General features: G+C 39.1%; 1 protein-coding gene across 1 annotated transcript; it reads left to right on the plus strand.

The window, feature by feature from the left end:
• Window positions 1–9,281: 9,281 nt before the first annotated feature.
• Window positions 9,282–27,561, plus strand: opn8b (opsin 8, group member b). Its single transcript, XM_003440805.5, has 8 exons — window positions 9,282–9,310; window positions 9,426–9,543; window positions 9,686–9,772; window positions 9,859–9,916; window positions 15,371–15,679; window positions 24,060–24,353; window positions 24,800–25,128; window positions 25,996–27,561. The coding sequence occupies exons 5-8, from the start codon at window positions 15,565–15,567 to the stop codon at window positions 26,350–26,352; spliced, it is 1,095 nt and encodes a 364-aa protein (XP_003440853.2). The 5' UTR covers window positions 9,282–9,310; window positions 9,426–9,543; window positions 9,686–9,772; window positions 9,859–9,916; window positions 15,371–15,564; the 3' UTR covers window positions 26,353–27,561.
• The last annotated feature ends 422 nt before the right edge of the window (window positions 27,562–27,983 follow it).

Genomic DNA, 27,983 nt, shown 5'->3' on the forward strand with positions numbered 1-27,983 from the left:
GGCAGGAAACATCCAAAGAAGAGCTTTGACGTCCTCCAAGAAGCCCGAAGAACTGTTCCTGAAGACTACTTAAACAAATGAGAAGAAAGCTGGCTCAGAGAGTTCAGGCTGTGTTGAAGAATAAAGGTGGTCATACCAAATGCACATTCTGTTTGCAATCTTTTTCTCCCTGTATCTGAATCTCCATGCATGTTTGCACATTTTAATGAAAATCTGCATATAGTTCCAATTTTTCTAGCAACATTTAAATAAATGAGGGCCACAGCACCGTATGACAACAAGAGCAGCAATTGTTATTGTCAGTTAAAGTAATTAAAATGCAAATTACCAAGGTTACGTTAACAGAAAAATATGCACTAATATACTGTTACATTTCCATAACAAAAGACATTTTTAAAAGATTCCACTGATTCAGATCAGTTGTGTTGTACCAAGGTTATGTTGACAGAGAAAAGCAAATTAGGATCACTAAACAAACAAAGCTTTATTAAAAAGGACATTCTAAATATGCACAGAAACCAGCACAACGTTGTTTGTATGTTGCATAAACATAAAAACAATCACCCGCTGTAATGAAAGTACATTAGCAGTAATTTTGTAATTATATTTTGATCAGCATTTGCCAATTCGTCTACATCATAATGTTCTGTTGTTTTTCTGATGATACAAAAGGAAAAAAAAAAAAATCAAGATTCAGTCTGTTACTTTTTATGCAATTATACTAATCAGGTCCCTTCTTCATAGTTTGATTTTTGTCTAACCAGTAGTTTATCTACATTTCTTTGAAAAACATACTTCATTGATATTTTTTAAATTACAAACATAAAGATATATTATCCACACCCACCTCAGATTTCAAAAACACATATAAAGAGGAGCTTTCTCCTTTATTCAGTGTCAGCTCGTGGGTATAACACAACACTGGAAAGTCATTTTAAAATGGACTCAGGTTTTTTAAAATTTTCAGTGAAAGGCAACCAGGTCCCTCTGAATTCTTCCAGAGAGTTAACTCTATTTTCTAACTGCATAGAGACCCTTTCCTTACAGCGGTTATTAAAAGATGGAGGTTTCTGATTTCTAACGTAGGACAAAAGTCAGGCCATCAACGAACACTTTGCCTTTGACTGAGCTGCAGAAATTGTGTCTCTAAAGAGGGAATTCCAGAAATATACTATTGTTTTTCTACATAAGTGTGACCTCAAATTAAAAATTTGTTTTCAAACAGTTCAAAAAAAAAAAAAACCTATTTAAAAATGGACAGTGCCAAAACATATGAGCTACAGTAGATATACCTTCATGGCATTGTAAACATGTTGAGCTGCTATCGGGATATATTTCTGCAATTGTGCAGTTGTGTAAATGATGGTGTACTTTAATCAGTCATTGTCTGATGCAAAGAGCTGAAGTACGAATACATTTGAGTTAATACTGGCAGAACTTCCTGGAAAGTTAACTGTTCAGGTCCTCTTCCAACGTCACTTTTGTTTTGTACCATGAGGGAAGATTCTATCATGACTAACAACGAGTCACATGCATTGATTATTAGTGCTTGAGCAAAAGTTGCTGGAAATTTTATAGTAAGCTGATTATAATCAGCTTTTCAAATATGCATGAAAATACACCACATGATAAATACTGGCGCACAAACTATATTAAGTCGTCCATGTATCCATGTAATTCAGGGTCATTGCTGGGGACAGATGCCTGTCCATGCTATCATAGGGTAAGAGATGATCACCAGTCTATCACAGGACTAACACGGAGAGATAACCATCCACCTACAGTCAGTTTCATTTTCATTTGTTTCTTTTTCCTAAGAGAAGGAAGTTACATAGTTACAATTTAAAGAGTTTTTTGGGGTACTGTACAAGATACTGTACAGAGAGGAAGATGTTTGAAATTCAGTGAATGTCTCTGTTCAGTGTGATGTTGCCTGGGGCTTGTTCTGTTTTTTTAACATCAAAAACTGGTGATGCTTGATTTTAATGTTTGAATGTAAAGTTATGCAGCAATTAAAACAAGAAAATCTGATAATATTTTTATTTTACACGCATATATAAATACATTTATACATGTGTAGATATATATTTTCTGTGTAATTAAAAATATGTTTATTGTTATTGATTGTTTGTGTCAAAACCCTCAAGTGTGAAATGGTACAAGTATATAAAGCAGCTGTATAATGTGTTGCTTGTTGCTTTGATTTACAGCAGATCATCCATGTTCACTTAGCTGCAATGTCTCCCAAGCAGCCAGCTTCCACATATTACTTTGAGCTTTACAGGATCTGAAGTTAGCCAGGCATGTAAGAAACATCAAGTCACTAAGCCTAAGGGAGGGGTAAACCCCACAGAGACTGACGTCAGACAAATACAGCAGCAACTGTTCTTTGTATTGGAGGGTGGTCACAGCAATTTTGGTCAGAGCAAAAGTGCTTTGAAAGTTCACATCTCAGAATAAACAAATAGAAGAATTTAAGCTGCAGAAAATCCACTCATTGTTCTTATTCTGTAGAATACATATTGTCTGCACATGATGATCAGGGAAGATTTAAAATCTAAGTCTAATCCTGCCTGAGGTCATCAGCAGCCACTAAATGAAGGTGTTTCATTGAATCACATCACATCCACTTTGAAATACTGTATTTGATGCTGTAGACGACTGGTTCAATCTTGATGAAACTTACCATATGAACTACTCAATAAGCTAATTTTTTTTTTTTTTTCATGATTATTTACATTGTAGATTCTCACTGAACACATATGGAATTATGTAGTAAAGAAAAAAGTGTGAAATAACTCAAAACATCTTTTATATTTTAGATTCTTCCAAATAACCACCCTTTGCTTTCCACACACTTGGCATTCTCTCGATGAACTTCGTGAGGTCATCACCTGAAATGTTTTTCCAACAGTCTTGAAGGAGTTCCCAGAGATGCTCTTTTGCCTTCACTCTGCGGTCCATTTCATCCCAAACCATTTTGACTGGGTTGAGGTCAGGTGACTGGAGGCCAGGCCATCTGGTGCAGCCCTCCATCACTCTCCTTACACAGCCTGGAGGTGTGTTTGGGGTCATTGTGCTGTTGAAAAATAAATGATGGTCCAACTAAACACAAACTGGATGGGATGGCATGTTGCTGCAGGATGCTGTGGTAGCCATGCTGGTTCAGTGTGCCTTCAATTTTGAATAAATCCCCAACAATGTCACCTGCAAAGCCTCCCACACCATCACACCTCCTCCTCCATGCTTCCTGGTGGGAACCATGCATGTAGAGACCATCCGGTTACGTTTTCTGCATCACACAAAGACACAGCAGGTGGAACCAAAGATCTCAAACTTGGACTGATCAGACCAAAGCACAGATTTCCACTGATAAATGTCCATAACTTCTGTTTCTTGGCCCAAACAAATCTTATGCTTGTTGCTTTTCCTTAGTCGTGGTTTCTTAGCAGCTATTTGACCATAAAGGCCTGATTCACACAGTCTCCTCTGAACAGTTGATGTAGAGATGTGTCTGCTACTGGAACTCTGTATGGCTCTAATCTGAGGTGCTGTTAACTTGTGATGTTTGACGGGGTGTTTCTATCAAAGAAAAAATACTGTTGCTTTTTCTGTGTATTTGAATCTAAAAAAATCCTCATTTCCCACAGGGATAATCCACTCAGCAATTGATTTTTTAACAGCAACTTTAAAGAGTTTCTTAAATCCAGCTACACAGACAGAGTTAAATCTATGACAGTTTTTTGGAGTAGGGCTCCATTGTGTGAATTACCATACCACTCATGCATGTATTCATGAGTAGTATGAATTGGGTGACCTAACTCTAACCATTCACCCTTAAACCCTGCCAAAAATTAAGAGATTTGCTTAGAAGCATTACCACTGATTAAATTGTAAAACTTAAGTAAAAGGTTCTGATGTCTAAATATTTTTAGATTTAGGTGCATATATAGGACAGCATAGATACTGCTTGTGGGAGATTACACTGGTGAATCTGGAGTCAGACATCGTGTAAAAATAAAAGCTTTCCAGTGATCTGCCGTTTTTGCTTGACAGAGCACACAGTGTTATCGATCAGTCACCAGTCTGAGGTTTCACACATCTGAGTTTTTCTGAGAACAACACTTTTATTTGTGTAGCACCATATGACCTGTGAGACAAATGTTAACTGTCTGCCGCAGTGGATGACAGCATCCTCTCCTCCTCCTCCCTCCCTCTTTCCTCCCCACTGCTGTCAGACTCTACAATAAAGACTTTTGCAGCTGATCAAACACACAAACCCACACATGTGCAATAAGACTGCTATACGTGCAATTCTTCTTCTGACGAAGTTGTGTTTTTGTATTTTCCTACTCAGTTGTATATAGTATTTGTATTTCTATTTTATTCTATTGTATATATTATTCTATTCTATTTTATTCTATTGTATATAGTATTTTATTTTATTTTATTTTATTGTATTTTATTGCATTCCAGTGTTTTCTAATTTCTACTACATAACTTTGCACTTTTGCTGTAACAAAACAAATTTCCCACCTGTGGGACTAATAAAGGCCATCTTATCTTATCTTATCTTATCTTATGCAGTCTGAAGGCAGCTCCCCCCCCCAAAAAAAGTCAACACTTTTTATTAACAATTCCACTCAATTATAAATTGTCAGATAATAAATTTTTAGTAAGCAATTCTGTTGCTGTTTACATTAAAATGAGCATTTCATGGGTCATTAACAGTACAAAAAAAACCTAACTGATTACTATCACCTCACCATTAGGGCTGATTTAACATATTAAGTAACTCAGAGATGTGGAAAGAAGTTGGTTAAGGCTGAGTCTTTCATCTGTCACTGTCCACTTAGACCTCCTATTTTAAATGTCTCATGTTTTCAGTAAAGCCTTGATCATAGCAGGAATATTTTGCATTACTGCAAAGTTACACAGCATGCCAACACAGATGGAGAGTGGTGCATTGATTTATTTTTTTTTTTGTGGTTAAACTTGTTGCTTATTTATAGCACAGTAAACCACTCAATGTCTCCTCAGAGTCAGTCTTTGTGCAGATGAATTCACGTTCTGTGGCTCAGATGATCGACTGGTGCAGGGTTGTGTCAGGTGATGAGCAGAGTCAAGCAATAAACTGTTGACCAACTAATCTGTGCTTTTGGAGGGGGTTATGTAGCTAACCTTACTCCTGAGTTTGTTTCTGACCCGTTAATGTTTCCTGATAGGAACATGAGTAAATTGATTGATGAAAAACTAATGTCCAATGGGGAACTGGACTTTTTCAACACATTTTTTTAAATAATTTTTGAAACATGTTTTCTAAAGACTACCTGACTGGCCAGATAGATGCAATCTTTTTGTCTTGATTCAACACAAACCTTTTAAATGAGGAAAAGTATGAGTTTATAATGTACTGATTTCACAGGTGCCAGACTGAGAAAAGTGCATAGTGCATAACTAAGCTAACTTAGTTAGCTAGGTTACCTGAGTTTGCACAAGAACTCTATGTTTGGCATTCAAACAAGAGGGAGAATCATCATTTGTCAGTCTTCATCACCTCCATTCATAGCTGCATGCTTCTTTGCTAGAAGCTCCACTGGATTACACTTCAGCTTCCAGCATACAAGCACCACCATTTCTAGAGGAGCCTCATGGGGGTGGGTCAACTGCTGAAGGAGCTAAGCTGGAGGGGAGCATGACCAAAAGCTGCCTTCCAAAGTAGCCAAAGGTCATGTGGGTCCAGTGGGATTTCCTGTCAGACAGAGAGTGAGATGCTGAGTTTGGCTATTATTATTTAACAAGTCTGGATTTTTATTTGACTTGTTTGTTTTTTAAATGGGAAATATTCTCTCATTTTAAATTTTGTTTTCTAAGAATTCGATGGCAAATTGAGACCACTGTCATATCTATAGTGCAAACATGTAAGTCAAACATACAGAAAGACTAGCTTAGAATGCAGTTAGCTTGCTCAATCCGAACATATGCATAAAATTGTAAAAACGAACGTTTCACATCTAGATTTAAGAAGCTTTCGGGGTATGTTTGTGTCCCTGTGCAGAATTCACCCCCTCAGCAATCTCATCAATAATATCAATAAATACCACTGACCCAGGGCTGGTGGTAACCATGCACATCCATGCTCTAATGGTAACTCCACCATGTTTGACAGATGAATAGCATGCTCTTCTTTCACTTCTTCTCTTCACTTCTTGCCTTTCTTTTGTTGACTGACTTATAGCTTGACATAATTTTTCTCTGTATTCATGAAAGTGTCTCTTATTTTCACAGTTTATCTCCCCAAAGAGTGTTCCCTGACCTTGCTAGACGTTGTGAAGGCGTTATTCTTCCAGAGAAAGAATTCCACTTGGGTAGAACAAAGCTTATGTATAGTAAACTCTAAGCCTTTGTTCAGACTGGAGGAAAATAAAATATGACCAGACTGGCGTTCTGTGTCCAGATATCCCCAACTGATCTGCAAAATGCCAGCACACCATTTATTTTGGCGCTGGTCTTCTCTTCTTGCTCTCTCGGTGCTGTGAGAGCAGCAGCATTAATTCTGCTCAGCACTGTCGTCACTGCGGTTGTAGAATCAACCACAGTCTGATGTGTTTTGGATCCAATTTGCAAAAAATGAACTGTTTGTTTTGTTTTGTTTTTCTGCTGAGCAGATTCAAGGTCAACTCGAAACCAGAGATCAGTAAAAGTACTGCTCTCCCAATTCTACTTTCATTTTATGCTCAAACTGAATTCTTCCATGGACGTCCAGGCATGCCAGGATGTCCACACTCCAGGTCTCACTTGAACTACATTTTGACATACACACACATACATATACACACACACTCACACAGACACCCACACATACACACACGTAGAGCACACTAGAGAAGTATTTTGTGGTGATTTTCTCTTTTGCAAAAACTGGTAAATTATCACAGATATAGTGTTTGGCAACTATACAACTGATACACATGTGTATGCTTTAAAAGGGGGAAATCAGCCCTTTAAACACTTCACAGGTTTGAAAAACCTTGTTTTAAAAGCGGGATTCTGATTTATCTGCTCAGACGTTCAGATATAAATGCAACGTCCTTCCACACAGCTGCACTCTGTGGTACAGTTAAACCGTTTACATCTAGTCATGCTTTGTATCATGTATCCAATTTTGCATCAAAATAATGAGAGGAACAGATCTAAGAGACATTGTGGTTGGTTTGGGGGCTCCAGACTAGACTGCTAGTGTAGCAACAGGGGCTTAAGTCACATCTGTATTTGCCTGTAGATCGATGAGAAAGACATTAGAAAATAAGGGCAGAAATTATGGTTGACTACACACATTTGCTCGAGCAAAAAAAAAAAGAAGAGAAAACTGATTCTTTGGGTAAAAGGTCACAATGTCAATGCATGATCAGATAGTTAGCAACAACAACGGTTCATAATTGCACAGAAAGTGATATTAAAGGAAGATCGCAGTGCACAATTTCCTCAAAGATGAATGAACATCTGAGGGGTCATCAATGCAAAAACCATTAGCACTGGTCTGAAGACGTGGAAAAACATAGTGATAAGGTCAGATGAGTCGTTCTTCCCTTCTTGACAAGTGAGAGAGCCCATTTGAGGTGTATGACAGGAGAACAGCACAGGTCTGAACCCTTGACCTCTACTGTGAGGAGATCTGGTGCCATTATTATGCTGTGTGAGCCGTTTTTCTTACATGGGTTGTGTCCACTTGTCCCGTCGCTGCAAATCAATACAAAGCTGTTCAGAGCAACGGGAAAGGTCTTTTCCATTACAGTGCCCCCATCCATCGGGCATGAGGGGTCATGAATGGACTAAGAAGTATAAAAAATAAGATGTCCATCATGTTTTTCATCACAGTTAGTAGATCACGAACCTACTGAACACCTCTTCAGTAAATCATGTTTCATGTTTATGTTACATAATTAAAATTCTTCAAACACCAAGATCATATCTAAAATTTCAAAGATTAAATTACTAAATGCTCTCTGTAAAGGGAGCATTTATATACCATATAAGGGTACCTGGAGATGAGTCAGAAAATTGCCTTTGAGCAGCAGAACATATAGGACCACATGAGACAGTGGGAAAAAAACTGAAGCTTTATTTGGAGCTTCTTACTGTATGGCAGCCTCTGTTATGTGATGTAAAGAAAATGCAGCGCTTCAATTAAGAGCAGAGTTCTTTCAAACTAATCTCAATATCTGACTGCTGTGAAGCTGTATGAATGGATGTCTCACCTCTAACAACTGAGAAAACTGGCGACAACCTGTTATCCAGTTACATCATCATGCCATCCTTGAAAGCTTTTCTCTGTAAAGAAAGTGACAGATGAAAAACACCAAAACACCTCAGCCTAACCAGTCCACTTCCCACAGTACAAAGAAAACATTAAAAGTGACTTTGTTGGGGAGGGGTGAGCGATTAAGAGCCGTATTCGTATTGATCGCCTCAAATAAAAGACGTGGTTTTGATTATTGAGTGCATTCATCTCACTTTGCATGTGAATTTAGGCTGTGAGTGAATGTGACGGACATGTAAGCGCTGAGCTTACTAACAACAGGAGGACCTTTTAAATTTTTATTCAGCTGTATTTATGAGCTCTACAGCAAAATAACCGCTTACCGCTGTGTGTGATTAAGAGATAATTAGTATTAGTGAAACAACTCTGTTAGGTTAGATCTTTGTAAATGTCACTGTCTGCTGGCCTGTAGGTTAGGGCACTCTGACCAGTGTTGTGCATTGCAACTCTGCCTGAACTAATAAGGCAATATTAAATATTAAATAGTTGTGACTATTTGCACTAAAAATGTAACCCAGTGTTCAAGATAAGATGAATGATGCTGCTGCTGCACTGGTTTAAAAGTTGCTTTTAACCTTTTGTTCTCTACATTCGCACTTTCATATCTCACTGCCTCTTTGGGTCTCTCCATCTCACATTACCTCTGCAATGCAAAGCAAAGTGGGGCAATCGAATCATTTTTCATGGCAGTTCAGCAATTTAGCTTTTATGAAAGTAACTTGAAGCACCACAAATTTCACCAGCAGGATTGCCAGAGATCTGACTAACAACCCTCAATTACCTGCTAAGAAGCCACAACAAATTAACTGTTAATGTGTCGTGTTTTTGTGTGAACTGAAAAGCAGCATTTTCGTCCTTAACCACCACAAACCCGGGCAAAGTGATTTGTTGATTTGTGTGAGGAGCTGATTTGCTGTGATGAAGAACACCTGGCCAAGTTTCATTTCAGCTCTGCCTGTCCATGGACCTCTCTGTGTGGGAAGTGTTGAAGTACAAATACTTTGTTGCTGTACTTACGGAGAATTTTAAACATTTATTTTTACTTTTATTCCCAAAATCTTAAAACAAATATCTCCACTTTCTAATGTTTACATTTTTAAAACAGACTCGTTACATTAGGTTTAAGCCATTACTGTGCACCTTCAAACATCAAAATGGTTAATAACCAGATGAGACTTTATGCGTCACTATAAGGAGGAGTTACTGAAACAATCCACGTGTCAGTAAGTTGTGGTCATACCATAGATGAGGATTGTTTTTTTGCCAAATTTCTAACAGCTCAACAAAAATCAGCAAACACACAAAGTGTAACAAAATATGTCTGCTAACTAAAATACAGCTGCTGTGTGTATCTGCTTTTCCCAGAGAGAGAAAAGAAATGGAGATAACGTCACTTGGAGATGGTGTAACAAAGACAGGACAGGAGAGGACGAAGAGAAACTATTTTTAAAGGTGACAAAAAAGTGACATTTGACAAACTGGAAATTTAAAGCTTACATAAGAATATTAATAATAATGATGATACATTTTATTTATAGGCACCTTTCAAAGCACCCAAGGACACCGTACAATTAATTAACAAAAACATGTGAACAGGTATTGCATCTGACATGACATATTTCTGAATACATATTTTTCCATATTAAGAAACATCCTCCAAAATAAATTCTCATACATGTAACTTTTTGTTATTTAAAGGTTGCATCAAACCCTTGGTGGAGGCCACACTACACAGAAGTATTGTAGTGAAGTTTACACACATGCACTATGTCGGCCTGCTCTGAGGCGGCTGTTATGTTTATGGGTAATTTGAGGTTACATCAAGGGTAGCAGACAGCTAATTAAATTTAAGCTGATGATGCTGATTAGATTTCCTCACTGAATTCCACCTTTATGCCAGCTTTCTACTGTCAAGAGGCTGGAAATCAGCCATGACAGCTCATGTAAGATCTGCTTATCTGTAGATCTCGTGCCAAATTCAGTCGGCTATCCACAAAGACCAGCAGTACAGGTCAGCTGATCACAGCCTGTATATAAAATGTACTGGAGATCACAATAAATTTAATGTAACTATTTCTAAATTATTTACTTTTTCATTTGAGTAGAGAATGTGAATCAGTGCATCTTTGTTGACCCTGCAAGTCGATCACAACACGGAATATTCACACTCGTTACTTTCACCACATCATTAATGCAATCATGAGCACGTTCTCCTGCAGAGACAAAGACACAAAGTCAGTCATCAGCAGCTCGTCTCTAAAAAAAAAGAAGAAGAAGAAAATCAACACCACCGTCCAGCTGTCAGCACCTAATTGCACATGACATTTAACTTCCACAAGACCTCTTAATGCCCTGGTCACCGTGATATAGCTCAGAGCTCTCAAAGTTGGGTAATTTCTCTTCCAACAGATGAGCCCGTATTTGTATTTGTCGGGAAAATTAACAATTACGTTGTTTTGTTTTGATGGAGTGTGAAAATAGAGATGACAACTGAAGACCTGGGCATTGAAAGTGTTCATCATTTTTCAATATAACCTTAAGCATAATAACCATATTAAAAGCGGAATAGGTTACTCATTATGGTAGCTGATAGGACAGCACATTCATACAACAGTCGCCTCAGGGCGCCTTATATTTTAAGGTAGACCCTACAAGAATACATACAGAGAAAACCCAACAATCATATGACCCCCTATGAGGAAGCACTTTGGTGACAGTGTGAAGGAAAAACTCCCTTTTAACAGGAAGAAACCTCCAGTAGAACCAGGCTCAGGGAGGGGCGGGGCCATCTGCTGGACTCCAACCAGTGCTGTGGAGGAGAGACAGAGATTGATAACAAGTATGATTCAATGCAGAGAGGTCTATTAACACACAATAGGTGAGAAGGGTGACTGAAGAAGAAATACTCAGTGCATCATGGGAATCCCCCAGCAGCCGACACCTATTGCAGCATAACTAAGGGAGGATTCAGGATAAAATATGAATAAATTATCCAAAATCCAAAAAATGCAGAAGAATAACCATGGGTCTCACTAGATAACAAAGCTTATTTCACTAAAATAATATTTATGTATAACATTATTTTATTAGAAAGTCCTACTCTTTACATCAAGCAACCCTTCCTCGAGCTCACACTGGTCACGAGACTCCTTTCTAAAAATGTTCATAGATTTATACTTTAAAGCTCAACGTCATCCACAAAAATGTGCCCACATGTGAGTCAAATGATGCTGAACACAAAAAAGGAAAATCCAATCTGCAGTTCATAAACCTGTGATCTATTAATTTCAAACCAACCTTAATTGGCAGCACCTGCACTACACCTGTCGGTGTGAACGATTTCAGGAAGTTTAGTGTGGAGCAGAAATGGAGCAAAAGAAAAAGGGAAACGTTTTGGAAGACGAGGTCGATACAGCACATGAAAGGCTGTGTTGACAAAGCCAGGGAGTGTGTGCTGCAGTGAGCAGTGCGCCGAAGCAGAGCCTGATTCTTTAAATGCAGTGTTAGGTTTGCTTGGCCATTCTGGGCCTGTTGCAGAAGGAAGGGTTTAGTTATAGTGTCTCTGACTCCTCCAGTGACTGCCACTTTATTTCCCCATTCATGCAGTCAATATCACGGCACATTGGAGCTCATTAATCATCAGAGGTTTATATCTACCCAGAAGAATCTTGGTTTGTTATTCATTATATCCAACATGGTCACTATTTTCTAATCACTCTGTAATCAGTTTAAGCAGAGAAACAGGCTTCGCTGAACATTGCAGATGTTATGATCAGAACAGATTCGACAGGCTACATTTATAACACCAATTCTGTTAAATAAGTGTTAAACCAGCAATCAGGATATCAGCCACTTCTTCTGCATTGAAACACTCTTATATTGAACATCCTTGTCCACTGCAAACTCACAAAAATCTCTTGCTGGATATGACTCATATCACAGGTCCATCAGCAAATTCTGCCTTGTGTTGTATTCATATTTTTACCTTGTTGTTGCCTGCACACTACGCCCCGTGGATTTTGCATGATATGTAGATTTCTTTTGTTGCTTTTTAGATAAAAGTGCTGTTTGCAGCATGCTTGTATTACAAGCACGCTGTGATGCAATCACCAACCAAGCTTAGCTGTCTCTTAGCTTTGACATCTTTAAATCAACTGGAAGTGGAAGACAGTTATGTTCCCGCTGTTGCCTACAAATTTGCATTGTGCACAAATTGCAGCCAGGGTGTGAATAAAGGTTCAAATGTCTGCATTTACTGCTGCTTAATGCTCTAGTTTTCACCAGCCACTCAAACTGATTTCCATGCCATGTCGGGGATGCATGGGTTTATTTGTTGCTTAGTGAAGTCCATAATGGCAGCTTCTTAAAGTTGGAGCAGGATTTATCTCTAGAAGCACTGAATCTTTCATATTGAATAATTGAATTCATTATTCATGCAAAGATGTACAGTGGATAAGAGCATCTTCAATTCTAAGGCAACAGAAAACGAGTGCAACAAGTTATCGACTGTTTGCTTTGATTACTAAGTGCCCAAGCATAAAAAATCTCTGCTCGGCGTGGAAGCAGAGAGATTTGTGATCTCCGCTGTTACAGTTGTAGCTTTAATTGACTGTCAGCCTTATGAAACCCTGAAAGCTACCAAAAGGAAAGGGGGAGGGGCACAAATGCACATACTTCCTACATTAACCTTAAGGATAAACTGTGTTTTTAATGAAGGAATGCCAAAATTTTAAAAAATGAAAGTAAAAAAGTCCATGCTTTGAAAGGTCCACGGGGTATCTTGGTGCAACAGATTCATGCTAAGCCTCTTATCATTGCCTCAGTATTTTTGTAACCTGAAGGCTCTGATATGCACCAGTCCAGTAGTTGTTAAAAAAATGTGATGCAACAAAATGAGAAATGGTCAAAAGAGGCAGCAGTGCTGGGAGAATCCCATTTGGTCTCCGTGTATTAACTGTAACCACTTAAACATGGTTTTAAATATCTTCTCTGTAGCTATGGCAACTTTTTACATGTCAACACTCAACACTGATTATTCAAATCCACAAATACAAACAAGTCGATGACACAACAATTACTCTTTTGAAATGTCTTTTAGTCTCTACAGGACAAAAAGAAATATTTTCACACCCCTGAGCAGCACTAAAATATTACCTTTGCATGTTACCCTGCCATGGATGTCATGTGTGACAGACTGTCTGAAGAGTGTCAGGGTCATTGAGTCTCCACAATACATTTGCAGACAGTTATCTACTCCTGGTACTGACAGCAATGTAGGGACAGAAAAGATAAGACAGCACAAAGAAACAGCAGTCAGAGGATAAAACCTCTTTTTGTCTTCTTTCGTCAAAATCCCATTTGAACTTTCTCCTCTTCTACCATTTCTGTTTTATTGTCCCAAAGAGCAACAAAATGTTCCAAAAAAATGGTTCATGTTAATACATTACATGCTGAAGTCGCTATATGTGCAGTGCATGCAGATTCAGATTCAGATGAGCAAGTTTTTCTCTACTGAAAAAAAGGAGAAAGCAATTTCAGCCTACCCCAAGCTGTGAAGTTATTAATAGACCCTTTAATACAGCTGTGACCTATTGATGCATTTTGTCACCTGAAAATGAACAGGGAAAAAAAGCATCCTGCCTTCCTTGCCTATCTTGAAGATTGAGAAATAAGTACTACTACCCCGCAAAATCCAAGAAAACCCCTTCAGTGCCCTCAGTGGTATCTGAGCAAACTAACAAGGAACAACTTGAAAGAGGAAAGGAAGAAAAAACAACACAATAGAAGTAGTCGAAATAAAGTTGAAGTTGAAAAAAAACTGGTATAATAACCATGTTAGTATATCAGTGTTTTAAAGGCTCCCCCAGAATTTGCCACGTGATGTTTTAATAATGTGATGTCTTAATAAGATGAACCAAGCTCCTCCTTATCTGTAGTTTGCACCCTGGCTTTAGGTCAGCAGACTCGTGTTCGTTTACTTGACTATTAAAAACAATTCTAATATTTAAAAAGATCTTATTTTGTCCAATTACTTTTCATCCTCTAAAACCCAAGAACTGTTTATACAAAAGTTGATTTAAAATGCATTATGGTTATGTACAGAGACAAAATTACTTTGGTATGGCAATTTTAACCACCACTGAAACGATTAGCATTTCAACGATTAAGCTATTAAATCTGCTGTGCCAGTTTTTAATGGATCTAGTGCTACATATCATAGAGGTTCATGTTGTGTAATTCTACATTGCAGTGTTACTCTGAGTAAGCAAAAGTAAACTGTAGGGCGGATCTAGTCAGTTTGTAGTCAGTTTGTAGTCAGCTGTTGGTCACTCTTAATCTTTTTACTTTGTTAATCTTATTCATTGTATATCTTATTGTTTATTTTACTCATGTTTTAATATTTAATATATACACTGATTTATTTTTATCTTCTTTTTCAATTATGTATTTATTTTGTTTATTGATTTCATTGTATGCTTAATGTATGGTTTTTAACTGCTATGTTTTATTATTGGAAAGCACTTTGGTCAACTTTGTTGTTTTTAAAAGTGCTATATAAATAAAGTTGGATTGGATTGGATTGGATCTACGGGGGCGGTGGCTCTAGAGCCTTGCCCCCCTCAACTTTTATATCTATCAGCCTAAAAGTGACAGCTGAAATTAGTCCTGTACAGTAACTTCAGTTCCTTTTCTGTATTTGTTTTCTGTATTTATTTTGGGGAACTTTTTCTTATCTCGTTTACACAGAAAAAATTATCTTTCTTCTACCAGAAGAAATAATGATACAATAAATAGTTTTAAATACTTTGTTGACTCCATTTACATGTAGGGGAATTTCAAATACTTCACTGAAAGCAACAAAACAAAATTTGAAAACAGGATATTTTGTGTCTGATTGGTAAAAGGTATTTGTTGTTTGTTTTTTTTTACCTGTATATTTATTTATTCACTTTGTGGTCTCTGGCCATCTCCCATATTCTCTCCACTCTCACCTAACTTAACCTGAAGCTAACATAAACCTGTTTTCCCGTTTTGACATCTAACGCTTAGTGACGCCACGGCACTGGAGACGCTGGATGATCCTCTCTTTACGCATGATCACCCTGACAACACACGCTGGCTGCAGGCACAAGGCTTCAGCCGGTACGCGTCTCAGCTTCATTCCTGAGGACAGATGCGTCTGACACCGGAGCGCAGCAGCAGCAGAGGCGCAGTCTGACTCTTCTCCGCTTCGTCGGGATCGCATGACGATCACTTTTCTTTTATCTCGGTTACTGATCATTGTTTTCATGGATAAGTACACCTCTGCTTTATCACCGGCGCTGGACATCGGCACCGGCTGCTACCTGCTGGTCTTAAGTAAGTTGAAAATCGCATTTAAACTAGATGACAGTTTAAATGCGATTAAATGACAGAACACTTCTTTATGGTTTTTGGATGCTTCCCATCTCTAATCATCTTAATCCTGTCTGGCAATATACACTTCAACATCATTAACTTATTCTCCCGGCTTTGGAGACCTAAACTGATTTAAAAGATCTTTTTTTCATAATCTATTTTGCGCACATGAGTTCAAAGCAGCTTTCTGAGAAAATACTAGAAAAAAAATATATAATCTTATGATACTGAAAATGCGGGCAGAACAGAATAAAGTCAGAGGACCAGAAACTGTGACAGACGTTTTGCAAAGTCACAGGAGACCTAACGTTTTACCTAATTCTGAAATCTCCCACATCCACCCTCCACATGCGTCATTTACAAGGTTAGAGCAAGTTTGTGTGGTGTGTAGTGTATTTATATGAAATCTGTTTGGTACAGTCAGGTAAGGAGAACAGTTTAAATCACGTTTTTTCTAAGATGTATTGTGGTCTTAGGTTTCAGAGAATATATAATACAACCTTCAGAATAATCCTAAGTGACAGAATTAAGTCTTCAACCTTGTATGCCGCCCTTTATATATTAGATTCTGTGTTCACTAAAATAGTTTATTTAAAAGAAAAACTACAGCCTTTAGGATGGGGGGTGGAGGAGGTTATTATTACTTATGTTTGGGATATTACAGCTGTTAGGCATTACCTGCTTTTTATTGAGAACTGATGCCAGGGGGCATATTTAAAATGAAAATATGAAATGATGCCAGACAGAAACTGGGAAGAAAAAAACTTACCAGAAGGGCATTTATCAGGTGAGAGAGCAAAGGGCCTGTGGTCTGTCTGTGCATGTGCAGAATTAATGTGAGAATTCAGTGCAGGGATAATTCTGGTGTTCCAGCCTGCTGGTAAAGACTTTAAAAATACATAAATGATACTGATAACACCAATATTCAGCTTGTCACATCCTTTGCAAGGCTAATCAAGTTTGGTCGTATGCAGCTCATATTGTTTCTCCACAAAGCTACTGTGACCTCCTGATCAATAAGACGGACAGAAGCACAGAGACTCAGTGATCCTCCTGCTATTTGGCAGTTTATCTGCCTGGAACTGCATCATTAGGCAGTAAGTCTACTGAACAACCAAAGATAGACTGATAGAGGACAAAGACCACTGGCCTTTTCATCCACTGATGGTAGGATTTATAAAGCAAAGCAGCAGAGGTTCATAATCCAAATGTTTCAGGTTTGATGTATTGAATTGGTTCTTCTAACGGACAAAAACAGCTGGTTTAGTTTTTCTGTCTGGGGATCACATTCACCTCATATCTTCAGGTCATCCCTGCTGATCTTTCTGTTATCCAGCATGAGTAATGTGTGGCTTATTTTATTGTTTGTGCTGCATTTTGCATTTAGAAATTTAAATCAAACATGATTTCAGAATGTAACTGGCCTTTTTCATGTTTTTTTAAGGTGGTGACGTGGTGGGATGGGTGGCAGCAATGCTTTGCAATGCTTTGAGATAAAAACATAGATGAGCTGTAGTCTGTAGTCTGACAGATTGTGCCGCAGGGAAGATGGATAAATAATGCAAGCTAAGAGAAGTTAGAGAAAGATAAACCATGCTGTGTTTTGATCCTGGATGATTGAAACAAAGCCTGGTCTGATCTCATTTCTGTTCAGTTCTCTGCTGCCCACAGGGGGGGATATACACTATATAGGGCTTAATCAATCATTACCACTGAAATCAATCCTGATACGATCACTGTGCTTCTGATTATGAGGCAAGTTTCTTCCCAGAAAATTTCACACAAATACAGACAAATCATATCCATTGATGAAAGTCATAGTCACATCACAGCAACAGAAAAACAGCACACGAGTGCAGGGAGATGTCCGTGTGCACACTCATAAAAGCTGCTAAAAAGGCTAAGGAAATTTTAGTAACAGTTTGAATTCCCCCCTAATAATGATAGAAGACAAAGTTAGCTACAGCTGCAATAAAGTAATCAGATTAACTTCCTATTCTAAACCATTCTACTCTAACTGTTTGTTGTACAGTCCCTTTATCCTGATATTCCCACACAGTGTCTACACCCTTGACTTTGTGCAGAGTGGCCAAAGATTAAAAAAAGAAAATTATTTCCCTTTGGATTCAAATTAGCCCTTATTATGTGCATTGTTTAAAGTATGCCTGCTTAGAAACAAAAGCATCCTATGTTTATCTGTGTGGGTTAAAGACTAAAGACCTTTACCAGGGCAAGGTCTACAGGGGACCCAAACAAAAGGATGGCCGTTTATTTGGCTAACATGAACAGTTAAGGATACTAAAAGAGTCAGCGATAACATCTGATGAGCAGCATGAGGAACAGGAGCATGAAACACCATGAACAAACAGATTATCCGACAGAGGAATTGACAAGACTACAGACAGAGGGATGATTAAACAAGAGCAGAGGCAGATGCAGTTACGGTGGGGCAGACAATCACAACGACGGGACAACAAAGGGATTTTCTCATTTCTTTAATTTGCACCTCCTTGTTTCCTCTGTCCTCCTTTTTTTTCCTGTGACCTGGATGTCAGTCTCATTTTTCCACATTGAAGGATTTTTTAGTTCCTCAGTCTGTTCAATCTGGTGGACAGACGGTTGCCAAGGGAGCTATAGTCAAGGATCCACAGGTGTATCCTTTGCAGATGTGCTTTTACCTTTTTAAAAAAAATCTTTTTACAATTTTTACCAAAAAAAAGAGGAAGACTCTTAGAACTACCCATCCTTTCTATTAATGTTGTAGCTTAACTCAAATAAAATCATCAAACTTTGTACCCTTGAAAAAAAGAGCTGTCTTCACATTGTCCCATGTTGTGACCTTTAAGCAAAAGTCACCCTAAATATAAAACACACTCTTTACTCCTCCCATGTGTCGATGCTGTACCAGTAGACCATTATTGAGCCATGTGTGGATTAGGATGAAGACTGCCTCTTCATCTGTCTGTCTAAATCTAACAGTAAGGGCTGTCATACCACTGCTTTAGTGTATAGTTGACCCCTTTTCATTTACCCCTGTGTGTATATAGAGATCACAAATGCTGCTGCAGTTTTGATGTTCACTTAAAATCCGGTCTTTCTTACATCCAGTCTGTCCAGGAGGAACACATGTTGTCAAACCTACTGTTTCTTCTGTCGTCTGCTCCCTTTAGGGGTCACCACACTGGATTATCTGCCTCCACCTCACCCCATCCTCTCTGTCACATCACCATTCTGCACGTAGTCCTTCACTACATCCATGAATCTCTGTGCAGTCTTCCTCTTTTCCTTCAGTTTGGCAGCTCCATGCTCAGCATCCTTTGTTCATTATATCCATGTCCTTCATCTGCATGTGTCCAAACCTTCTCCATATTGAAAGAAGACAGTGCACCGTGCAGCTTCAACAACTCTTTCTCATGTCTTTATTTTATGGCTCATTAATCCTTCTGTAGCTCCTACAGCTTTGCACATCCTCCTTGTTCATAAAAACTGGAATCAGTGTTAAACAACCTGGTCCACTGTGCTTTCTCCTAGACATCTCAATAGCTCCACAGGTATGTCGTCTGGACCAACCAGCTTTCCACTTTTCATCCTCTTCATAGCTGCCCTCACTTCCTCATTACAAATCCTCTGCAGTTACTGAATCAGGAAGTGCTGAGGATTAGTCAGGAGGAAGTGAGGGCTCCTCTCATTTTCTTCATTCATCAGCTCCTTAGAGTACTCCTTCTTTAAGCACCCTAACCTGCTGCACGTCCTTTCCAGCTCAATCTCTTGCTAGCCAATTGATAAAAATCTTTTTTTCCTTCCTTAGTGTCCACATACAACTCACTTAAAGTCCTTTCCTTTGCGACACCTCTCCTTGCTGTATGCCTAGCCTCCCAGTACTCCTGTATACTTTCTGCTGACTATCCCACTTTTTCTTTGCTAACCTGTTGCTTTGAATACTTTCCTCTAGTCCTCATTCCACCACCAAGTCTTCTTCCTTCTGTTCAGAGAATACACAAAACACTTTCTTGGCAGTTTCTCTCACCACTTCAGTTGTACTGTCCCAGCCATCTGTTATCTCTTACCTACCACCACACTAATCTGTGTAACATTTGACCTTCTTCAACCTCCTCCATTTATTTCTTGCCTTTGCTTTCACTCACTGCCTCTTCTTCCAGAGTCATCCTACAGACACCTGTCTAGCTGCCTAGCTACATTCTTCCCTCACACCAGCTTGCAGTCTCCTTTCTCTTGCACATTACACTTTCTCCAGGATTTAGTCCAACTTCCTCCACTCTTACATGTCACCCTATGTTCCTCCCTCTTCTTGAAGCATGTGTTCACCACAGAAAAAAATCCACTACCATCTGTTGAGGAGATAAATCCTTCTGCCTCTGTCTTCTTAAACCATCACCACCGTCTCCCCGTGGGGACACTTTCTACCACTTCATCCAAGTTAGTGTAGAATTCCTCTTTCTCATCTAACTAACATCTAACTTGTGGGGCATATGCACATTCATCGTCATCCATTCAATTTTTAGCTTCAAACTCATGATCCTGTCTGACTTTTTATTCCCCTCCACAACATTATCCATGCACTCTTCTTCTAACCATCAACCAAATCTCTAAAGCAAGTGGTAAAACAGAATTTTCCCTAGGCTTGATCATGGATGTGGTGGGTGGAATTAATCTGAGTGTGTCTCTGTATTTCATAACCCTTCCCTCATTTGTATTATAACTGGTCATAATGTGGGTTTTCTAAACATAACTCCTCCAGCCATTAATTCAATCATGAGATAGTGGGTGTGTAGCTAAGACAAACTCTATTTGCAGACATATGGGATGATGTTACATGTCGCCATTGATTCTTTTTTGTTTGCAGAGAGCAGTTAAAGCCACTTCAAAGTAATTTTCAGTGAGCTGGAAGTTGATCGGGTCACTGGGCTTTGAGCTTAAAAAGTCCCAAAGGAGATCCTACATGAAATCCAGAGTTCTTGTGTAGGGAGACTGTCAGAGAATCTCCCTTCACGACAAAGGAGTCTGTCTCAGTGCTGGATATACACAGAAGTGCAGTTATGCTGTTCATCTGCTGTTGGGTTTAAGATGACTTGTAAGGAAATGGTTTTCTCACCTGGTTGTTTCCCTGATTTTGCTTCTATCAAAAAAATTCAATGCAATATTTTGTTTAGCAAGACAGGACATGATGTTATATGAAAACAACTTACACCTGATATCTAACAGCCAGTAGGTGGGAGAAATAAGGCGAAAAGGCTGACTGTATGAAGTCAAGGAAAGTCAGAAAATGGCTCATCACTTGATTTAAAACCTCAATAAAAAAATCTTTCCAATGAGTTTATGGTTTAATTGCTTGTCTCAACTCTTATTAAATATGACATGTTCATGTTGTAACCTCCAGTATTATTTAGAGGAAAACAGATAATAAAGCAGGCAATCCTTTAGGGACTGACAAATTACTACCCTATAAGTGTCTTCAACTTATGAGCTTGCTCCACCTCTCACTCATCCATCCATCCATCCATCTTCTTCCGCTTATCCAGGGCCCAGGTCGCAGGGGCATAAGCAGAGAAGCCCAGGCCTCCCTCTCCCCAGCCACCTCCTCTAGCTTATCCGGAGGAACACCAAGGCGTTCCCAGGCCAGCCGTGAGATATAATCTCTCCAGTGTTTCCTGGGTCTGCCTGGTGGCCAGGCCTTAGTCCATGGGGCCCGGGCAGGCACAGCCCATAAAAGTGACATGGGCCCATCTTCCTGCAAGCCCACCACCCGCAGGAGGCATCGTCGGGGTCTGGTGCATTGTGTGCCAGGCAGCGACCAGGAGCGGAGGCCCTGGCAGGCTACCAAGACCCCTCACTCATGATGTCTGAGTTTAAAAATATATGTGGCCATAATGCTGAACTCATCATAAGACGCAGGACTACTGCAGTATTAAAGATGCAGTAGTCCTTCAAGCGCTAAGACAGAAGCAGGTGCATGAAAGGAGTTTCTTGGTGTTCTAGTTTTCGAGGAAAGGTTAACAAGATTACCTACAGTACAAGAGAGTGAGAGGGAAGTACACGGTGCTCTAAGCTGAGGTTGCTCAGGAATAATCCTCACCTCTGGAAACTGTTTCATCTTTAAACCAAGTAGCAGACGTGGCACTCTATAGGCTAGCTCTAATTACAGCCTGAAGCTCAGCAGGTCATCATTCAGCATCTGGACATTTGTCATGTTTTTCATGTTCTCCACCTTTTGACATCAGTTAATGGATTCTTAGTCAGTCACATTTCTATTACTGCTCTAGGTGAATGCCACTTAACAGTCTGCAGGTGTTGTCATGACAGCTGATGTCAAGCATATGAAGTGTACTGAAAAACGATCTCTCTGAAAGACACGGGCACTGATCCAAATCTACCAACTGAACCTCACAGTTCAATACTGCAGAGGCTGTGAAGAAAGCTGATTATAGGTGAGCACTTTAAAAGCACTTCAACACAATGTGTACACTTCTCCCCTCCCCTATAGCAGATTTTATTATTTTAGATATTGTCCATCCTCATCAATTCATTCTCTTAGCCATTGCTTTACCATGACTGTGAGACCAGCATCAAAAGCTGATCTAGCAACTTAAAAAAAATCCCATCTCTGAAAAGAGGTCTAATCACCATGGTTATTTCCCCACATCAGTGATTTTTTTAAACCTATGTTGTCCTTTTTTTCTCTGCCAAAAACAGAAGCTAGGCTCTTCTTTCTACACTAATCACTGCGATAATCACCGTATATATTCACCAATTTCACCGATCTGGCAGGAAGTTCATCAAATCACCCACTACAGTGAATACAAGCTTACAGTCTTACTTACTTTCTTCATGTGCAAGGCTGCTAGGCAAGGTCAAGTGCACATGTTGAGAGATACAATGGTGGCTTTGTGCTGAGGAAAACAAAAGAGAGCCAATAGAGTTAGCGTTAGGTAATCTGTGTCTGACGTAATCGTGACTTCTTTCTGCTTGAAATGTGAAAGAAATAAGTACTGTTATTTTCAGCTTTGAGCGCCTGCCAATGCCCTAACATTATGGTTTTCTTTCTGTGGTTGTTAGAAGGTTTTCTGTATCACTGAGAGGTCAGAGGTAAAAGATTACCCTTGTATGTGAATATTTAACAGTGTAATAACAGCATTGTTCAGATAGCTCAAATAGACGTACAATGTTTTGAGTAATATCCTTTTTTGCCTTTAGACTAAACGGTAGACGTGAATAGTTCTTCAGGCTATGGTCAGATGATGTTTGGCCTATTTCAAAAACCTATTGTGTTTATCAGGAAAAGAATCCCCTAAAGGTGTAATGAGGTAAATATCATAGTGAGTCTAATGAGACACAGATTTGCCTGAGGTGTGGAAACTGATGTGCAAAATGCTTCACTCTATCTCCGGGCTATATATGTCTGCTCCAGAAATGCAGGGAGACGAGAAGATAGAGTCAAAGGGCAGAAACAACAACTAAAACTACATTATCCATCTTTTAAAAGATTTTATTAAGATTTCTGCAAATAGAGAATGGAAAAATTCAATGTGTGGTCAAAAAATACGCAAAAAAGAAAATTCCTTCCTTTAAAACAGTACATTGTAACGTTTTCTTACTGATGGATTGATTGATTGATTTTTTTAAACTGTGCTGCAGATGTGATTTTGCAGCAATTACTTTACAGAAGATATCAAATAAATATAGAGGAGTAAAAAGTGACGTATTTACCTCTGAAGTGTGGTCTAAACGTGTAAACTAGTAATAAAAAAGCACCTCACACAAACCTTGAAGCTGCACTTAGGTGCTCACCTGACTTTTACTTTCCATTATAAAAGAAAAGGTCAAATCATTTTGTAATGGGCTGTGAGGCTATTTAGACAGATTAGCATTGTGTGTCATTTGCAGGCAGCCAGTGGGTAAAGCTGTCCTTCTTCCTTAGTTAACCTCTACCATGCATTCAATAAACGATGTCACGACCGTGTGGTCGCACTCCTCTCCAGAGAAACAAATGCAACATCCATCCAGAGTCTTGTGTCTTTACACAGATCAGGATCATTGTTAATGCATTCATTTTGTGTTTAACCTGTGTGTCAGTATATGTGCTTATATGTACTTTTTCAAACACAGGGGAACATTAAGTGGACCTCTCACGTACTGCAATCAAGGCCAGTGAATGCTGATTATTGTTGTTGTTAAATCATCTAACAGCTAAAGGAATTTACCACATGATTATTATGCATTCAAAGGCATCGCCCACTTTAAACACCTTTGCAGACGGCATGTGTGTTTGCGTAATTAGACTTCTATTCATGATATCATCTTCTCCTCTTCCTCTGTATCCCAGCTGTGCTCTCCATTATGGGAAACCTGCTAGTCCTTATCATGGCATTCAAAAGGTCGTCCAGGATGAAACCGCCGGAGCTGCTGAGTGTGAATCTAGCCATGACAGACCTGGGAGCAGCTGTCACCATGTACCCTCTAGCTGTGGCGTCTGCCTGGAGCCATCGCTGGCTTGGGGGAGATGTTTCCTGTGTCTATTATGGCCTGGCAGGATTCTTCTTTGGTATGGCCAGCATCATGAACCTCACCATCTTGGCTGTTGTGCGCTTGATTGTGTCCCTCAACCTGCAGTCACCTAGTAAGTAATTCAGGGCTGACAAAAATACTGTTTCCAAAGATGCTCTTCCCACATCTGCCTTCTCTTTTCATGTATGCATAGAACCGGCAGAGAGGTCACAGAAAAGAGCCATGCTGTCAAATATAAAAGAGAATTAATGGAAATAAAAACCTTCTTACCTTTGTTTTACATACCATCTGCAATGTTTTCTAATTGTTTGAAGGTAGAAATATGTTGCTCACATCCATATGTTTAAACCAGTTTTCAGTGTAACTGTGTAACAGAGTCTTTGCGTTTTAACATAAAGGCAACTGTTGTTGTGATTCAGCATTTAATAAATAAAACTAAATTATTTTTAGGCATGTCACTGATATGTGATTTAAGGAATATAGGATCTTATCTAAGCTCTGCCATTTAACTGCATATAAGAAGGAGAAAGCAACTGTTCTCTTTATTTCTCACTGCAGGGGAGAAAATCAGTTGGAAGAAGGTGAAGATGCTGTGCCTGTGGTCCTGGCTGTATGCTTTGATCTGGGCTCTGTTTCCCATAGTGGGCTGGGGTCGATACGGCCCAGAACCCTTTGGCCTGTCCTGCTCACTTGCCTGGGGCCAGATGAAATATGAGGGATTCTCTTTTGTTATCTCCCTGTTCTTCTTCAACCTGGTCATGCCTACTGTCATCATCCTCTGCTGCTACTTTGGCATCGCCATCAAACTCTATTTCACCTACAAAAAGTCGATGCACAACAGCCACAGAATCCCCAACATCGTCAAGCTCCATCGGAGGCTGTTACTAGTGAGTGACTCTTTACTGAAGATTATAAAGATCTGAAACTGTAGTTTGCCTTAAAGGGTTAAATTCTGAAAATTGTTGAATATTTGATCATCAATAGAGATAGTTTATCCAATCAATCTGATCATTGAGGTTTGCAGGTATTTGTTTATGCACAGCTCCTTCAAGGTTAAACCACAGAATTTAATTCGGGTTGAGGTCTGAGTTTTGACTGGGCCATTGCTACACCTTGATTTGTGTGTCTTCGGCCATTCTTTTGGAGATTTGCTGCTGTGCTTGGGATCATTGTCCTGTTGCACGACTCATTTTCCATCAGACAAATGGACTCAACCTTGACTCTAGAGCACTTTGGTATACAGGTATTTCATGCTTAACTCGGTGACTGCAAGGTGTCCAAGTCCTGTGGCAAGAAAATGAACCCAAATCATCAACCTGCCACCACCGTGCTTGGCAGTTGGCATGAGGTGTTTGGTTTTCACCAATGTGGTGCTGTGCTGTATGACCAAACATCTACACTTTAGTCTCCTCTCTCCAAACATTGTTCCAGAAGTCACATGGTTTGCTCAGACGCAACTTTGCAAACATAAGCTGTGCTGTCATGGTTTGTATTGTCATGATGCCATGATGCATTATGTGATGTGTTGCTGTTTACCTGAAGTTGTTATTTACCTCATTTTAAGACTTTCTAAGTACCAGATTATTCTTATTATGTCCCAATATGTAAAACCTGAGAATTGATAGGGGGTTTTTTCTAACCATGACTATAACTAAATCAGTGAAGCTCCCAATCATAATCCAACGAAATTCTTGCCTTTGTTGTCATCGACTTTGACAGTTTTTTGCTGACTTTATCCTGCTGTTTTATTTCAGATTGCTGTTTTGATCAGTACAGGCTTCATAGGCTGTTGGACACCCTACGGTTTGGTAAGCCTGTGGTCCATTTTCCGTGACAGCAGCACCATCCCACCTGAAGTCAGCCTGCTGCCGTGCATGTTTGCAAAGAGCTCTACTGTATACAATCCTGTGATCTACTACTTCTTCAGCCAAAGCTTCAAAAGGGAGGTCAATCAGCTGTCGTGGCTGTGTTTATGTTGTAAGACATGCAAAGTCTCCAACACGATCAATGACAACAATATTTACATGGTTAGTGCTAGCATCAAGCCCAAAGAACAACCACAGTCTACCTTGCAGGAAATCACAGAGTCCAAGTCAGTGACTTTGGGTTGAAAGACTGGGTTGTTTTTTGGAACACACTTGGGAACAAAGACTGAGTTGGAAAAAGAACTGCAAATGTGTGGAGTAAATAATGTGTTATCAGGACAGAAAGAAGTTTTTTTTTCTCCAAATGGTGTGTGGTATTATACCACAGCAGGGTGGTATTTTCTGACTGGCCATGACATGTGGGAGGATGTGTTTGCACAATGTATTAAATGCTGTGAATGTGGAGCCAACAAAAGCTATAATATAGAGTCAAATTTGTGCTCACAGTTGGTGAAACCCTGCTATGAGATTGCATTTCAGAGACAGAGCTGCTGAGCACACCCGTGCCCTTGAAGAACTCACCACAGTAAACATCTTTTTGTTATTTACTACATATACACACATACACAACGAGATGTGGAAGAGGCAGAGGAGTGAGAAGAAAATCAACTGCCACGTATACTCAAACTGTATGCTGTGTCCAAATGTGCACTCTGGAGTGATGTAGGTTGTGAACAATCAAAACTTAAGGCTACTCTTTTTATTGTTGTCACCACATTTTACTGCAGTGTTTCCCACAGGCTGTTACCAGTGGGAATGCATTATTTTAGGGGAAGGTTCTTTTCCATCCAATTTACAGATATAAAAGCCAAATGCTTCGCATACAAACTTTCAGTAGATGCTACACTTTCCCAGTGTTTCCAAATACTCAGCACATTTCGACCTGATGTGCCAAGTATTGGTAGATGGCTGTTGGAATGAGCTGGTGCCATTAAATAGCTTTTAACCAAGAATAGCCAATCCCTAATTTACACTCCCTGGCTTTAAGTCCCAACCAGTAGTGTGAAGAAGATTGAATGAATGGTTGTTGAAAGGTGGCTCCTTCATTTAAAAGTGAGATATAAACCAAAGGTTGCGCAGAAAAATACAACAAAAACCTTGAACAGAGCAAAAAAAAGGGTGATTTTTACTTTAAAGTGGACCTATTCTGCTTTTCCTGATCATGTCACATATATACTGTTTTGGTAGTGGATGCTTTAATTAAACATGGCCAAAGTTTCAAATACTGGGTTCAACTGAAGTTCCGGTGAACCAAAACACTGTCCTAAATGTTCAGTGTCCAACTTGCTTTCTCTTTTCTTGGATCTGTTTGATGTCAGAGAGACAGAATATGGTCATCTCAGTACGGAACAGGATTAGGGCCACTGGATACTGGGTACCTCTTTTTTCTTTCTACTTTTCCAGAATTCTGAGATTAAAGTCATAATTCTGAGAAAAAAGTCAGAAATTTTGAGATCAAGGTCAGAATTCTGACTTTAATCTCAGAATTATGACTTTTTTCTCAGAATTCTACAGAAGAGGATTAGGGCCAGTGGGAAAAAAAAGTGGGTACGTCTTTTTTGTTTCTTCTTTTCCAGAATTCTGAGATTAAAGTCAGAATTCTGACTTTAATCTCAAAATTTCTGACTTTTTCTCAGAATTATGACGTTTTTCTCAGAATTCTGAGATTAACGTCAGAATTCTTAGAAAAAAGTCAGAATTCTGACTTTAATCTCAGAATTCTGAGAAAAAAGTCAGAAATTTTGAGATTAAAGTAAGAATTCTGACGTTAATCTCAGAATTCTGAGGTTTTTTTCACAGAGTTCTGACTTTAATCT

This window comes from Oreochromis niloticus, linkage group LG15, assembly GCF_001858045.2.
Source record: "Oreochromis niloticus isolate F11D_XX linkage group LG15, O_niloticus_UMD_NMBU, whole genome shotgun sequence".
In the NCBI taxonomy this organism is placed as follows: Eukaryota; Metazoa; Chordata; class Actinopteri; order Cichliformes; family Cichlidae; genus Oreochromis; species Oreochromis niloticus.